Source organism: Carlito syrichta, unplaced genomic scaffold (genome assembly GCF_000164805.1).
Source record: "Carlito syrichta isolate Samal-C Ts95f unplaced genomic scaffold, Tarsius_syrichta-2.0.1 Scaffold302231, whole genome shotgun sequence".
NCBI classification, from domain to species: Eukaryota; Metazoa; Chordata; class Mammalia; order Primates; family Tarsiidae; genus Carlito; species Carlito syrichta.
In genome coordinates this window covers 867841-884373 of record NW_007246327.1, presented here as the reverse complement: position 1 = coordinate 884373, position 16533 = coordinate 867841, and the positions used below count along the sequence as shown (strand labels likewise).

Genomic DNA, 16533 nt, shown 5'->3' with positions numbered 1-16533 from the left:
TTATGCAACTCAGTGGCTTTTAGTATTTTCTCAGAATTTTGCATTCACCACCACAATCAATTTTAGATCCTTTTCATTATCCTAAAAAGAAACATTGCAACCCTTAGCTATTATCCCCCCCTTCCCTCAATCCTTCCTTCCCATGTCACCACTAATCTACCTTCTGTCTCTATAAATTTGCCAATTCTGGACATTTTATATAAATGGAATCATACAATAAATGGCTTCTTTCACTGGGCAAAATATCTCTACAAAAAATAATTAAAACAACTAGCTGGGTGTGGTGGCATGCCTGTAGTTCCAGCTACTCGGAAGGCTGAGGTAGGAAGATCACCAGAGCCCAGGAGTTGGAGGTTGTGGTGAGCCACGATCGTGGGTGACAGAGTAAAACTCTATCTCAAAACAAACAAAAAACAACAATGAAAAGATCCTATAAATAACTAGGTCCCTATAAATAGCTACATCATATATAAAGAGGTATACAGAGGATTGGCAGATAGACAGACAGATGGTAGATAGATAGGTAGGTAGATAGACAAACAGATGGCAGATAGATAAGTAGGTAGATAGACAGACAGACAGTTGGGTTTTTTTTGTTTTTTGGTTTTTTTTTTGAGTCAGAGTCTCACTCTGTTGCCCAGGCTGGAGTACAGTGGCAGCATGATCACAGCTCACTGTAGCCTTGACCTCTTGGGCTCAGGCAATCCTTCCACCTCAGCATCCTAAGTAGCTGGGACTACAAGCACATGCTACTACACCCAACTAACATTTTAAAATTTTTTAGTAGAGATGAGGTCTCACTATGTTGCCCAGGCTGGTCTCGAACTCTAGGGCACAAGCGATCCTCCCAATTTGGCCTTCTACCTGAGGTTACAGGCGTGAGCCACAACATCTGACCTAAATAATATATTTAATAGATGATTAAACAATATGAATTATAAACTGCTACCTAAACACCTCTGCAACTTCAATATTTTAAGTCTGAGAAATGCAAGCAATCACTTTTTTTTAAAGTCTATAAATTTAGAATCCTTGAAGCATCCCATGAATCCTTTTTATTAATATCATCTGATGTCAGTTCCAAGAAAATGGATTGCCATAAGGTATAACCTCTTTACTACTGAGGGACAGAAAGATCCTAGAGAAAATACAAAGCCATTCATTATATGTGAGTGATTTACCCATAGCTATTTTTTTGTCCACTCCATAAGCAATCATTATACAAGGTCTTTAATATTTATAACACATTCTTAGTTCTTTAAGATCACACAATATTAGGTACAAAATAAATGCTTTATTATTATCTTGGAAGATGAGACCAGGCTAAGAGTCCCAAACTGAGTTACAGAGACAGTTAATAACTTACCAACTGGACTAGTAGAAACTCGCTGAGAAGGTGGTCTGAAGCCAGGTGCCTTGGAGTTGTCAGGGTGCACATTTTCCAAGTGTCCAAGTACAGAGTTACCCAGGAATGTTGATTGAACAGTGAAAGAGGCATCTGTGGCAACTCGTGAAGACAATGGACCATCTCCCCAACCCTGGTTAGCTGGTACCTGACTGCTATCAAAAAGACTGCTGAAGTGATTGAAAAGTGTGGCTGGGCCAAATGTAGGTGGCAAAGATTTATTTGCTGGGTTTATGTGCATCTGAGAACCATTTATAATGTTCACTGCTGAAGAAAGCTGCACTGCAGTTGGTGGGCCTTGAGGTGGTGTTAAAGGAACTGGATTTGTAACAAAAATAGACTGGGGATCCTGGTGTATAGTTGCATTTGGTACCATGGAGTAAAAAGAACCTCTGGGCTGCATTCGATGAGAAACTCGAGGTGCTGGTACAGCTAGTTGAGGTAAATTACTGGTGTCCTGATTATCAGCAGCAACCAGTCTGGGTGATGCCAAAGTCAATGGCGCAGGCTCTGAGTTAGATGCAAAAGGCATTGACATATCAGACGCATTGGATGGCTGTGCCTCCTCCTGTGTGTTATTGGAGGGAGGAATGGGACTACTGGATGGGTGGGTTTCTGGAGCTCCTGGAGTATTGCTGGCAGAGCTACTGCAACTATTTGCAGTTGAAGATGGAGAACATAGGTTTGCCATGGATTGGTCCTGTGTAGACACTTTCTCTTTAGTGGGTGGCACGGCAGAGAAAGACTCCATCTTTTGTGAAGAAAGCTGTGCTTGAGAAGTAGTTGCAGGTAGAAATGTGGTGGAAACTTGCCCACTAGTGACAGGTGCAGAGGAGACAGAAGGCAGGGTACTACAAGTGCTTGTTACAGAAGAAATCACTGTTGCTGGAGGACTCGTCTTAGGCACACAGGCAAACAACTGCTTTCTGACTGAGGAAGGAGTTCGGGTATTAGTTACACACAGTTGCTGACTGGCAGCAACTACAGAAGAGACAGTGATAGGACAATTGGCAGTAGCTAATCCAGCAGACTCTGAGGGTAAAACAGTCCCATTCTGGCTAGGTAGACGGCTTGTATTATTATGCTTTGGAGAGCTATTTGTGTTGCCAGGATTTACAGGTCTCACTGGGAATGGTCCCCATGTGTTAGGAGAAGGTGAGAAGGTTCCTCCAAACTGAGCCATAGGTAAGCGAGGATGCCGGATCTGTTGCATAGTTTGAGCAGCCAGTAGGGCAAAATGAGGGTGGGGATAAGCTAAGGGTAGAGAAACTGGGAAAGAAGAACGTACATTTGTTGGAACGTTCTTATTAAGTTTATTAGTGGGCTGGAACGTAGATAATGTTGTTGCCTGTGAGGTTACAAGAGCTGGAGCACCCAAGGGAAATGCATTTTTACTGGAAGTTGCTGTCGTGCCTACTCCAGATGAGAAGTTAGCATGAATGGACTTTGTGCTGGCAGGTGTTCTGATATGATTTTTAGGAATCAAGTCTTCCAGTTCCTTAGCAGGATCTTGAATAAGTGCATTGATAAGTTGAACTGCATATCTTGTTGATTCTGTCCCACCCCTGAGAGGGGGAGAAACAAGACCAAAAACATTAAGGAAAAAAAAAAGGGTAATATTAATCATCAGATAAAATGCTAACTGTACCATACCTAACAAAAGTATGCTTCTTATAAAATACAATTTCTACTCAGAACTAACAATATATATTTTTTCACAATTACCTTATTGTGATCATTCTCTCGCCATTCTTATCTTTTTGTTTATCTACATCAATATGGGCACCAGTAACATCTTGTATTGCTGTGATATTGCATCCTCCTCGTCCCATTATCCTGGACACTACTGAAGCAGGAACAGACAATTTCTTTGACCTATAAAATGAAGACAACACCTGAGCTCATGAGGTTGAATGTCTTTGAATAAAATGTCTATTAAAAAAGATATCTCAGTATGTTTATGAACATTTGTAGAATAATATTTCTCAAACCTTAAAGAGGATATTATCAAAAGTTTTTATTTTAGAAACTGAACTCTCTTACATTGAATTTAATTTGGTAAAATTAAAATAACATTGCCATTTAAAACAAAAATTAGGCCGGGCTCAGTGGCTCAGCCTGTAATCCCGCGCTTTGGGAGGCTGAGGTGAGTGGATTGCCCGAGCCCGCGGGTTCAAGACCCGCATGGGCAACTTGGCGAGACCTCATCTCTACAATAAATCCAAAAATTAGCCGGGCGTGGTAGCGCGCGCCTGTAGTTCCAGCTGATTTGGAAGGCTGAGGCGGAAGGATTGCTGGAGCCCAGCAGGTTGAGGCTGCGGTGGCCAGGAGTGGCCACTGCACTCCAATCTGGGTGACACAGTGAGACTCCAACTCAAAAAAAAAAACAAAAACAAAAATTATATTTAAATCACTCATAATCTAAGCAACCAAATCTGCCCAAAATATCACACATCAACTAAACTGCAATGACTATATGTGCTGATTCTTTCTAAATGAAAATAATGAATACCATATTATTGCAATACAAATAGAATTATATATGCTAGCTTATTCATTTTAAATCAGTATTAACAGCTCATACTTAGCAATAAAAAATAAAGCCTCGGTTGATGATGAGCTGGCATGTATTCTGAATCTAAAGTTGATTATTACTACAACTCTAAAATTATTGAGACCTGGAAAAAAAAAAGAGAAAGCCTTAGATATGAACTATGTAAAAAGAAACTCAGAGTTTATCTCAAAAAGTCAATATTTCTTGGGTCATATAAAATACACATGCAAAATGTATATATTGCTTCTAATTTTGCTTTAGTATGTTCTGGATTTAGTATGGCACTGCAGTTTAAAGTAATATCTACATTCAAATTATTCATTAATTAACTAGGTAACTATCTTGGAAGAGAAGGAGAAAGTACATGAAAGTTTAAAAGCTGGGACTAATTCTACTTACCTTCGTACAACCTCTTTCCACCCTTCTTCTCTTTTTTGACCCCTTTTAGGGCTAGTGAGATTCAGTTTTATGTTTGGAGAGCCTAATGGCAATGACACTGATTTGAAGCTTGTTGACAATGAATTAGAATTCACTTCACCTTCAAGTCTGAGAAAAGAGAAATATCAAGTCCAATAAAAGATAAATTTTAAGACAGAAACTTAAGAGACTATTCCTTTACAGACAAAGTTATACTGAAATATCTGAATTTAAATCTGGCACATCAAAAAATCAAGTTAGAAAAATAGGAACAGAGCAAAAAGTTCTTCATTGTAGTACTAAAATGGATTCAGAGGTTAAAAATTAGACAAAATCAATAATCAATAAAAAAATTACACAAATAAAATCAAGGCATGTTAATATTTTCAACTTCAGACTATGAATCCTATAAAAATTTCTAATAACCTCACTTTCTAACTAGCACAAGATGAAGATAACACAGGTGAATTTCAATTTTGAAAACTGAAGACAGATCATGTGGTAGATTTAAATTGTTTAATACAACTTGTGCTTGGATAATATACTTCAAATTCTTGTGCCAGCTATGAAGAAGGAAAGGTGGATGTAGAGTTAACAAATCAGAAAAATTTACCGTGTCTGAGTTTTGGAACTGGTAGTATTTGTCTTTTCTTCTTGGGAATGAAGAAGCAGTGAAGGGTATTTAGAGGAATTCACATCCATAGCAAAACTGAACTCTTGGCTTTTACCACCACTGCTGCTCTCACTGTTGCAGTCTGTGCTGTCCAAATTATCTGAATCACTATTCCCGCCTGCACCACCACCTCTAGGTTCTCCATTTATTTTATTTTTATCAGCCTTTTGCTGTGCTAAAGATATATGTTGTTCTGGTAAAATTAAATGTGTTGTGGGAGGGGTCTCTTTTGTTTTGTTCTTCTTATTTTTACGATTGGTGCTGGGAGTTGTCACCACGTTGGCCCTTTTTTTCCCAAACACATTTGTGAATGTTGCAGATGTTGCAGAGATTCCAATTGTGGTGGTGGTGGTTGCACTAGGAGGTTCTATGGGAACTTCTTGCTCCACTGAAATTACAAAAAAAAGAATAAAAATCACACTGATAGCCACAGATCTCAAAACAAATTCCAACAGAATCCTAATCATTCATAATAATTCCGTCCTTAAGGTCATATTTTCCTTTCACCAGTATTCATAAATAAAGAAATCTTTACTGTTGTTTGAACAAACATACAATATTGTATTTTGATGTCTAAGTTCATACAGAACATACATACTACTAACATTCTTAAGATCTGAAATGCTTGCTTGTCTTATGAACTAACCAAAACCACAGCACAGTTTGAATTTAGGAAATTTTTCAAATAGTATTTTAGAATTTAAGTAGAGCAGAATTATTTGCCTACTACAAGTGCTGCCAACAAACAGCACAATAAACAACTCTTTGAGAGTACTAAGCCCAGCCTCTACTGGCATTTCAGCCCTCTATATCTTTGAGCCCTCTATAAACCTGAAGTAGAAATTTATTGAGGAACTTCTCCCTAGTTTCTAATCAGGGCAAGAAAGGGTAGAGAAGAACCTTAAGAAAAACTGGCAAATCTTTTACTATATCACTTTTAGTATATATGTGATGTTTTACAAGGTGACTTATATTACAACTGAACTTCCTCAAATTATGTGCTTGCTTTCCACTCCCTCACATCTGTTTCTCTGTATCAATTTACACCGTCAAATATCTAGAAATATTTCCTATAAAAGTCAACTGTCAACTTCAGATTAAAGTGATCAAATATTTAACTAGAGTTCACCAGAGCAAAAAGTACCCAAAATGAAGTTGATAAAGGAGACTTTTATTACTAATTCAGAAGGTTCATTTCTCACCATCTTCATCATTCTCCTCTTCATCTTCATCCTCTGGTAGTTCTGAATTCTCCTTAGGTTTGTTTTCCTCATCTTCTTCTTGCTTCCTTTTCTGTTCCTCTTTTTTCTTTTTTCTTTTTTCTTTTCTTTTCTCTCTTTTAGCTGCAAGAGCCTGCTTTCTGCTCTCTTCTCTTGACTAAAAATAAAATAGGTGTATAATTTTACCAACAATGCAGTAATTTAAAATAAAGAATAAAATAATATTTTTACATGATACATAGGAATTCCTATGGATGTCAGTCTTGAAACACATTTATGAAAGCAACCCTGGCTGGGTGCGGTTGCTCACATCTATAATCCCAGCACTTTGGGAGGCCGAGGTGAGAGGACTGCCTGAGCCCACGGGTTCGAGACTAACCTGGGCAACTTGGTGAGACCTCATCTCTAAAATAAATCAAAAAAAGTAGCTGGGCATGGTGGCACATGCCTATTATTCCAGCTACTTAGAAGGCTGAGGCAGAAGGATCACCTGAGCCCAGCAGGTCAAGGCTATGGTGGCCGTAAGTATGCCACTGCACTCCAGCCTGGGTGACAGAGAGTGAGACCCCCCCCAAAAAAAAAAAAAAAAAAAAGCAGCCAAAAAAAAATATTACTGGACATCAAAATTAAAAGCTTTTGTACTTCAAAGGAACCATCAAGAAAGAAAAATGACAACCCACAAAATGGGAAAAATATTTTTGCAAATCATACACATGGTAAGGGATGCGTATCTAGAATATATAAAGATATCTTACAGCTCACTAATGAAAAGACAAGCCAACTGAAAAATAGACTATGAGGCTGGACTTGGTGGCTCAGCCTGTAATCCCAGTACTTTGAGAGGCCAAGATGAGTAGACTGCCTAAGTCTGTGGTTCAAGACCAGCCTGGGCAACTTGGCAAGACTTCATCCGTACAACAAATAAAAAATTAGCTGCACGTGGTAGTGCGCGACTGTAGTTCTGGCTACTTGGAAGGCTGAGGCGGAAGGATTGCTGGAGCCCAGCACGTTGACGCTGGAATGGCTGTGAGCATGCCACTGCTCTCCAGCCTGGGCGACGAAGTGAGACTCCAACTCAAAAAAAAAAAAAAAAAGAAAAGAAAACATCAAGTCATATACCTTAAGTATATACAATTTTTATATGTCAAATATACTTCACTCAATAAAGCAATTTTTAAAAACTAGAAAACAGATCTAAATGGACATTTCTTCAGAGAAAATATACAAATGACCAAATAGCCAATAAGCACACGAAAAGATAGATGTTCTGTATGATTAGTCATCAGAGAAAAGCAAATCAAAATGACAATGAGATAACCACTTCACACCTGCTAGGATGGCTATAATCAAAGACAGATAATAACAAGTGTTGATAAGGATGAGGAGAAATTAAAATCTTCATACACTACAGGTAGGAATGTAAAATGGTACAGGTACCTTGGGAAAAAGTTTCCCAGTTTCTCAAAAAGTTAAACACAAAATTACCATATGATCCAATAATTCCATTCCTCGATATATACCCAAGAGAAATGAAAACACGTTAATACAAAACTTGGTGCACTTAAATTTATAGCAGCATTATTCATAATTTGCAAAATGTGGAAATCATTCACTATCCATCAACTGATACGCAGATAAACAAAATGTGGTATACCTATAGAATAGAACATTTTTTGTATGGCATTAAAAATAAATGAAGTACAGATTCATACTATATTATGCAAGAACTTTGAAAACATTTTGCTCAGTGAAAGAAATCAAATATTGTATGATTCCATTTATATAAAATGTCCAGAACTGGCAAATCTATAGAGACAGAAAGTAGATTAGTGGTTATACTTGGGAGGAGGGATTGTGGAAAGGGGTAATAGCTAAGGGTTGCAATGTTTCTTTTGAGGATAATGAAAAGGATCTAAAATTGATTGTGGTGGTGAATGCAAAGTTCTGTGAAAATACTAAAAGCCACTGAATTGTATAACTTACATGAATGAAGCTTACTAAACTTTGACATAAATGACAAATGTGTTGAGCTAAAAAGCAAATTATCAACCTGTTGGAATAAGATCAAACTGACCAAATCCCCAAGTAGTTTACACAAAAATAAAAATTACAGACAAGGAAGGGACCTTAGTAGTCATCTAACTTCAAACTCCACTTGATTTTAAAATGGATGTATCTTTTTTCTTTCTGATTTTAACTATAATCAAATTTATCACAGTAGTACTAAAATTTATTTAATTTTCTAACAATAAAATTCTTATGTTTATACTTTTTCCCTTACTATAAACAATGAGACAACAAATGTCCTTATGTAGTTACATCATTGAACATTTGTCTAATTATTTACCTTATTAAATTCCTAAAATGGACTAGCTGGAATAAAAGTATGGTCCTTTTTTATTGATTCATTTGTCAAAGTGCCTCCATTAATAGTTATATTAATTCATACCATATATCAAAAATCATATTAGAGTGCTAATGTCTAAATATTCTTGTCATCAAAGATACAGAAACCTTTCAATCTGAAGCATTGCCAGTCTGGTCAAATTTAAACCACTCTTATTGTGTAGTTATTTGTTTATTAATGAAAGTTGAGCATTCTCCATCTATTTATGGAATATCTATTTCTTTTTCTGTGAATTGCCTATTCATGTGACCACTTTTTATTCTGAGTAAGTTATCTTTCTTTTTCTCAATAATTTGTAAGCAACCTTTTCTTCTGTTTTTTGAGTATGAAGTTTTATTTATTTTTTTAACCAAAAATGGTTATCAAAATTTTAGCATTTCTCAAAACAATCATACTTTTTTCTTCCTTTAATCATCAACAAAGTATCTTCATGTTAAGCTATCTCTTATATTCCTAGAATAACTCCACTTGATCATGTTTTTTCTACCAATATAATTTCTGGACTCAAATTCAACACTTTCATTTTCCCAGTAAGCACACTAAGCCTCAGAAAGGCAATTTAAAATTTTTTTCCACTATATCAAACATCTTAGGATACGAGACACTCTTTAAATTGGGAATCTAGTAAACCACTTATAATCCAGATCTTATAATAAGCAAATGATTTCTACTGCTTTACTAAATTTCTTCTCAAGCTAATGTTAAAACTGTAGGGAGTAATATCATTTGGTAAAGTGGGATCTCGCTCAAAATTTTGTCCCTCATGTATATATGGGTTCAAAATATCTTTTATGAATGATGGGTCAGAATTTAAAAACTGATGGTGGCTTAAAAATCTGTTAACCATTTCCTTTGAATCATATTTTGTTAAGATTATTGATCATACAGGTAACAAATTTATTGTAGCAAATTTTCAAAATTTCTCAAAAGGAAACTTCTAATTCTAAAATTAAATTTAACTTAATTAATAAAATTAAATTTCTAATTTCTGAAAAGGAAAATTATTTTCCCCACTCACCTTTTCCAGATCAAGTTCCTTTAAAAGAATACTTGCATTCTTATTTGCTTCTGCAGCCTGCTGGTCTTTAGCCTTCACAATCGTCTCAACACATTGGTGACATTTTTTTAATAGTTCCTATAGTAAAAAACAATTATGTAAACACAAGAACACATAATATAAAGAGGTTAAATAAAACTAGAGCTGATGAGCACATTAAAGTCCAGGGGTTAAAGCTCAAACAACTGAAAATTTACTAAGCCAAATTAAATTATCCTTTGAATCTAGTCTCAAATCAATCTTTCATCAAAAAAAGGCACTATTTCCTATAAATTTGTGTGTTCTGACAAAACTTTTGAATCAGGCTAATGGTTCAATAATACATCTTAGCTGTAGTCACTGTGATTATGGTCCATAGTAAAAAGGAAATCTCCAAATAGTTTGTCAGAAGTATTATATCCATCTACTTTGCAAATGGAGAAACAAAAGCATAAAAAGATCAGGTGATCAACCTTTTAGATAACAGAAGAACACAATCCTAACTACGTATTTTGGCATATCACTCCACAAAGAACAAAAATGTGCTTCAACTGCATGTTAAACTTACCTTATCTGTAATTGTTGCTATATATCGCATACATTCTATATCAGAAGGGAACTGGTTTACTTCCTTCACCAAATATTGAACAACTTTTACATGACCCTGTAAGAATTATAACAAAAAAATACACAAAAGAATTCCTTGAAATTCTGCCCATATGCTTAACAACTTAACAATAAAAAAGTAGATTAATACTTTCAAATAGTTTACTAAATTTGAAATTAAAATTATAAAAATAAGAACAGTGATCAGTTTATAAACAGAAAACCATTATGTACAACATACTCAAGAGTATATGGTAACCAGAAGACATTTCTCCTGAATTTAGTCAGCCCACTTCCCACAGAAAGTAGAAATGCTCCTGCAGAAAACAGTATCTTCTAGAATAAATACCGGCAGGGCAGGGGAGAGGACGGGGAGGGTGCTCAAAAAAGATACTATGTATTACTTTTCAAAATTGAATTGAATTACAGTAGCAATGTGTAGTATGATGTTAGCTCAAAAGATGGTGTTAATCAAATGAATGCGACAGGCAGGACAGTCGAAGAAAATGGCAGAAGTACAGTTGTCATTCAAGGAGTACAAGACCATTTTGAAGTGGTATTTGACTTAATACCCCTTGATTTCTACGTATAGAGGACCTTAAAGTATGTGGTATACCACAGAAAACTGGCTACACTGGCAGTACTTCGGGAAGAAATTGAAGTTGGCATGCACAATACAAGTGGACACTTTGGTCAGTGTTGCTCAAACAGTAATTTGCCATAACCACAAGTGTCTGGATGCTGATGGTAACCACTCTGAGTACTTCTTGTAACTGCAGAATTCAAACATGACTTGCATTCATCTTTTGTTATTGGTATATATTGAATATTACAATTTTAATACCTTTTTTTCCTTCCTTTAAATGTGTATACTTTTTTGGCACCCTCTGTATATTATATAAATATTGATATAAGTAAAAATTATAAAATAAAATGAACCTCAATGTAAAAGAGAAATGAGTGATAAAACAAAGAGGATCTTATGTGAAGCATCATTTTGGCTCTACCTTACTAAACTTAAGGCAGACTATCACATTTTTCTGAGCCCTGTAACTTGAATCTAAATAAAACACTTTTCAAATGTCATTATCAGGGGCTGGATAATCTATAATCAATTCTAAGCATCTCTATTTTAATATAACAAAGCTTGCATAGCTTCCCCTCTTACTAAGGTGCTAAAACATCCTCAAGAATTAGTCTGATGGAGGTGAGCATGGTGGTCCACGCCTGTAATCCCAGCCTTTGGGAGGCTAAGGAGGATCACTTGAGGCCAGGAGTCCAAGACCAGCCTGGGCAACATAGTGAGACCCCCATCTCTACAAAATATAAAAAATTAGCTGGGTATGGTAGCGTGCACCTGTAATCCCAGCTATTAAGAAGGCTAAGGCAGGAGGACATCTTGAGCCCAGGAGCTTGAGGCTACATTGAGCCAAGATTGTGCCACTGTACTCCAGTCTGGGTGACAGAGCAATACCCTGTCTCTAAAAAAATAAATATTAAAAAATTAGTCTAATGAAGATAAAAATCAGAGAAGTGGTTGTCTCTAGGGCAGGAAATTGAAAACAGGCATGAGGGAAACTTTCAGGGTTATGGAAATAATTTATATCTTTAAGGGGTGTGGGTTACATGTATGTATGCATTTACCAAAATTCATTAAACCATGCACCTTATGATTCGTGCATTTCACTATATGCAAATTATACTTCAACTGAAATTTAAAAAACTTAAAAGTATTTTTAAATTTTTCTTTATAAGACATATAACTTATACTGCTGTCATTCAATAGCTATTTAGTGACCACCTAATAGGTGTCAGGCACTGTACTAAACAACTGGATAAACAGTGTAGAAAGAGGTGGTCATGACTCTTGGTCCTCATGGACCTTCCAGTCTGGTTGACAAAATAGGCATTAAAAAGGTACATACTTTTTGAATATTTAATTACAAATTGGGATAAGGCAAATAAAAACTCAACTATAAAAGAGAAACAGAAGAACCTTTTTCTATTTGTGTGTTAGGGAAAAACTCTTTGAGAAATGACATTTTAAAATGAGAGCTGAATAAGGGGAAACATGTCAGGAAAACAAAATCAGTGAGCAAAGCCCCTGAGGCAGCTGAAAATTTATTGTACTCTAGGCCAGTGACTAGAGAATGTAGTGAGCAAAGGGGGATGGTAGCATGAATAACCGGTCTGTGGAGGTTGACATGAACCTTATTATACAGGGCTATGTAGGCCCTATTAAATAGTTTGCAGTTTATCATAATTGCAATGGGAAGGCTTTTTAAAATATAGCAGGTAAGTGGACCTTAAAATATATTTGAAGTGTAATAAGTTTTATGAAAGTCTACTCCTTTTTTGTTCTTCTTTAGGTAGAGAAAACATCCATCTGTACATAATAACGTTCCTTAAATCGCATGTTTTATGAACAACCTAACAAAAAGTCACGATATCAAGTGATTTAAGAACAAAGTTGTTTATAGTAAACTACTACATAGCTCTTACTTAGATTTGGCCATAAAAGAATAGAAAGATAACAGTGACTTTTGTATGGAAATACACTCACTTCTCCAAGATCAACTTATCTTTCTCACATGGTTTCAATTTAGAATTGGCTTAAAATTATTAAATTTGATGTTTTCCTCCCCATATCAAATTACCTTGCGAAACGCTGACATAAGGGGTGTGATTTTCCGGTTGTCTGCTGCATCCACATCAGCACCTGCTTGCACTAGCAATTGCACTACATCAAAATGACCACCATTGGAAGCCAGCCAAAGTGGTGTGTTTCCCTTCTTGTTACGAACATCAATGTGGGCTCCCCTATAAACAAAGAATGTTAATACAGTTTGTTTCCTGTAAAGAAGAGGTTGACTTTTTCTAGTTTTATCTTTTACAAAATAGCATGCAAATAATCTCTTCTTAAAAATGTCAATAAAGGTTTTTAATTAATTCTGAAGGCTCCACCAAGTAAAAAAGACCACAGGAAGGTCAATATATATTAATAGAAAATTACTCACCTATGAATTAGGAGCTCACAAAACTTGTAGTGACCTTTGTCCGCTGCTATTGTTAAAGCAGTGTCTCTTGAGGAAGGCACAGGAGGGGCATTGACATCTGCTCCTTTATCAAGGAGAACTCTTCCAACCTCTGCATATCCTCCAGAAGCAGCTTCCATCAAGGGGGTAAGACCAGTCTGTTTAAACCAATAAATTATACAACTAAATTACATAATTTCTTTTCTTTTTTTTTTTTTGAGTTGGAGTCTCACTCTGGTGCCCAGGCTGGAGTGCAGTGGCATGTTCACAGCCATCGCAGCCTTGACCTACTGGGCTCAGGTGATCCTTCCATCTCAGCCTTCCAAGTAGATGGAACTACAGGCATGTGCCACCATGCCCAGCTAATTTTTCTTGATTTATTGTAGAGGTGAGGTCTCGCCAGATTGACCAGGCTGGTCTCAAACCCGTGGGCTCAGGCAATCCTCTCACCTCGGCCTCCCAAAGTGCTGGGATTATAGGCATGAGCCACCACACCTGGCCACAAAATTTCTTAAAAAGACTAAAGCAATTAACTTTTAAGACAATTCTAGTTCTGATTTGCTCTCATAATAAAGCTAAGCAATATTCAGTCTTGAATTTTACTAAGCAGCAAGTGAAAATTGTTAGATTCTGCTAGATATGCTAGAATGGATTCATTTATATCACCTCATGCTAAAACAAAAAAGTAATTTCATAATTTCTACACTTCTATAAATTTACTCAGATAACATCTTTACATGATGAATAGAGATACATATAAGCAGATTAAAAACTTCACTTCGCCGGGCTCGGTGGCTCAGCCTGTAATCCCGCGCCTCTAGGAGGCTGAGGTGAGTGAATTGCCTGAGCCCACGGGTTCGAGACCCGCCTGGGCAGCGAGACCTCATCTCCACAATAAATCAAAAAATTAGCCGGGCGTGGTAGCGCGCACCTGTAGTTCCAGCTCCTTGGAAGGCTGAGGCGGAAGAATCGCCGGAGCCTGGTAGGACGAGGTTGCGGTGGCCGGGAGTGGCCACTGCACTCCAGTCTGGGTGACAGAGTGAGACTCCAACTCAAAAAAACCAAAAAAAACAAAAAAACTTCACTTCATAAAATTTTTGCACTCATGTCTTTTGTATATTAGTCTCTAACATTTTTGTCAAAGGTAATTTCTTACTGGTACCATTCCCAAAATAATACAGATTTCTCTAGGACTTATAATGGATAAGTGAACCATAATAAATACTTGTAATAGAAAGAAACAAACTGAGTGGAAGGAAATGCTCATTTCTCTCTGTATGATAAAAAGTCTGAGGGAAAACTGTACCTCCTTATTTCGTTTTAAAATAAGGTAAATGTCACATTAAATTTTAAGAAATATAACTAAAGAATTTCAGGAAAAAAATATGAGATTTCCATTTAAACTTAAATTTGAAATAACTACTTGATTAGCTTTGGCTAATTATAAAAAATTCCACCCAAGCTACATTTTTCTAGGGTTCTCCAACCATGCTGCCCATCAAAGCTGGACAGAATTTTTAAAATATGGTACATATACACAATGGAATATTATGCAGTCATAAAGAAGGACAAACACATGGACTTCACATCAACTTGGATGGATTTAGAGTCTATCATACTCGGTGATTTATCACAGAAACAAAGAACAGAGTACCATATGTTATCACTCATAAGTGGACCATGAACAATTATCATAATACTGTAAGAAAGGGATTGGCAGTATTGGGAAACTGCCAGGGGAGAGGGCATGGGATTGGCAGTTGAGGGAAACTGCCAGGGAAGGGAGGGGCACACCTCATCAACAAGGGTACCTGCATAATGAACATTTGTATATGTAACCCTGAATTGCACCCCACATCTTTAAAATAAACAAATAAAAATAAAAAACATTTTTCTAGGGTTCTCAGTAACTAACAGTTCTAAGCAAAGAAATTCAAACCACTAGCATACTACTTCCTATTTTCTAAATGCCAAATGTCATGAAACTAGCAAAATCTGTCATAAATTAGATTTTAGTTGTCTTACTTTATAATCTATAAATTAATTTTTTGCTTGAGTTTTTCTTTTTCTTTTCTTTCTTTCTTTTTTTAAACTCCACACAGTCACTGGTTTGGGGTTTTTACCAATGGTGAGTAAGCACATGCCTCATGAAAGGAGTTCTTTAAAAACCCCACCCGGGCAACTTGGCAAGACCTCATCTCTACAATAAATAAAAAATTAGCCAGGTGTGGTAGCGCACGCCTGTAGTTCCAGCTACTTGGAAGGCTGAAGCAGAAGAATCGCCGGAGCCCAGTAGGTCGAGGCTGTGGTGGCCAGGAGCGGTCACTGCACTCCAGTGTGGGTGACAGAGTGAGACTCCAATTCAAAAAAAAAAAAAAAAAATCTATACTATCAGACTTAATACAAAATAATTGCACCACATTCAAAAGTTGCAAACTACAGTATTAACAGAAAACTACTCAAGGCTGATGTTGGGGAAAAAAAAATTCTGATTCTGTTTCTGATTTCTTTACTGTCCTTAATAAAAGTTATGAATGGTGATAGTGTGTTACTATCTACTGTATAGCATAATCCCCTAATCCTGCATTGGGGTATTGGTTTTAATTTATAACAATTTAAAACATTAAATTCAAGTTGAAATGGCATGTTCTTTCTGAAATATATCTGAAATAGGTGACACATTAAAAATGCTTACCTTTGCCCTATGTTCAACATTGGCTTTTCGGTCCAGAAGCAAACTCACTACTTCTGCTCGTCCCTGGAAGCAGGCCAGGGTGAGAGCTGTGTTCCGATTGGTCTCTATCTGGGCATTAATGTCTGAACCCATATCAAGCAGCAGTTTCACTGCAGGAACATGTCCATTCATTGCAGCCAACATCAGGGGAGAAATACCTAGTTTACTCCCAGTCCTAAAAAGGGAAATATGCTTAGAAAATTAAAATAATATGTTTCTTATTATTTTTAAAAAGCATTAAAGATGAAAATGTTTTATTAAAAAAAAAAAAGGTTTTTAACACCAATAAATAGAATTTATTTGTTCCAACCAATACTAAGGAATAGAAAAGTTTCACAATTTAAAACATAACCCCAGCCGGGCTCAGTGGCTCAGCCTGTAAACCCGCGCTTTGGGAGGCTGAGGTGAGTGGACTGCCTGAGCCTGCGGGTTCGAGACCTGCCTGG

General features: G+C 36.5%; 1 protein-coding gene across 4 annotated transcripts in view; it reads right to left on the bottom strand.

The window, feature by feature from the left end:
* The window catches only part of LOC103258466 (ankyrin repeat and KH domain-containing protein 1), a 125880-nt gene that overhangs the window by 5723 nt on the left and 103624 nt on the right, over window positions 1–16533 (bottom strand). For all 4 annotated transcript variants that reach the window (XM_008056130.2, XM_021711398.1, XM_021711399.1 and 1 more), the window contains 10 exons: window positions 16049–16262; window positions 13336–13511; window positions 12976–13138; window positions 10281–10376; window positions 9695–9811; window positions 6252–6426; window positions 4990–5437; window positions 4359–4505; window positions 3131–3280; window positions 1367–2970 (listed from right to left, as the gene is read on the bottom strand). In XM_008056130.2, the coding sequence (XP_008054321.1) occupies window positions 1367–2970; window positions 3131–3280; window positions 4359–4505; window positions 4990–5437; window positions 6252–6426; window positions 9695–9811; window positions 10281–10376; window positions 12976–13138; window positions 13336–13511; window positions 16049–16262 (3290 nt within the window). The remainder of the gene's footprint in view (window positions 1–1366; window positions 2971–3130; window positions 3281–4358; window positions 4506–4989; window positions 5438–6251; window positions 6427–9694; window positions 9812–10280; window positions 10377–12975; window positions 13139–13335; window positions 13512–16048; window positions 16263–16533) is intronic.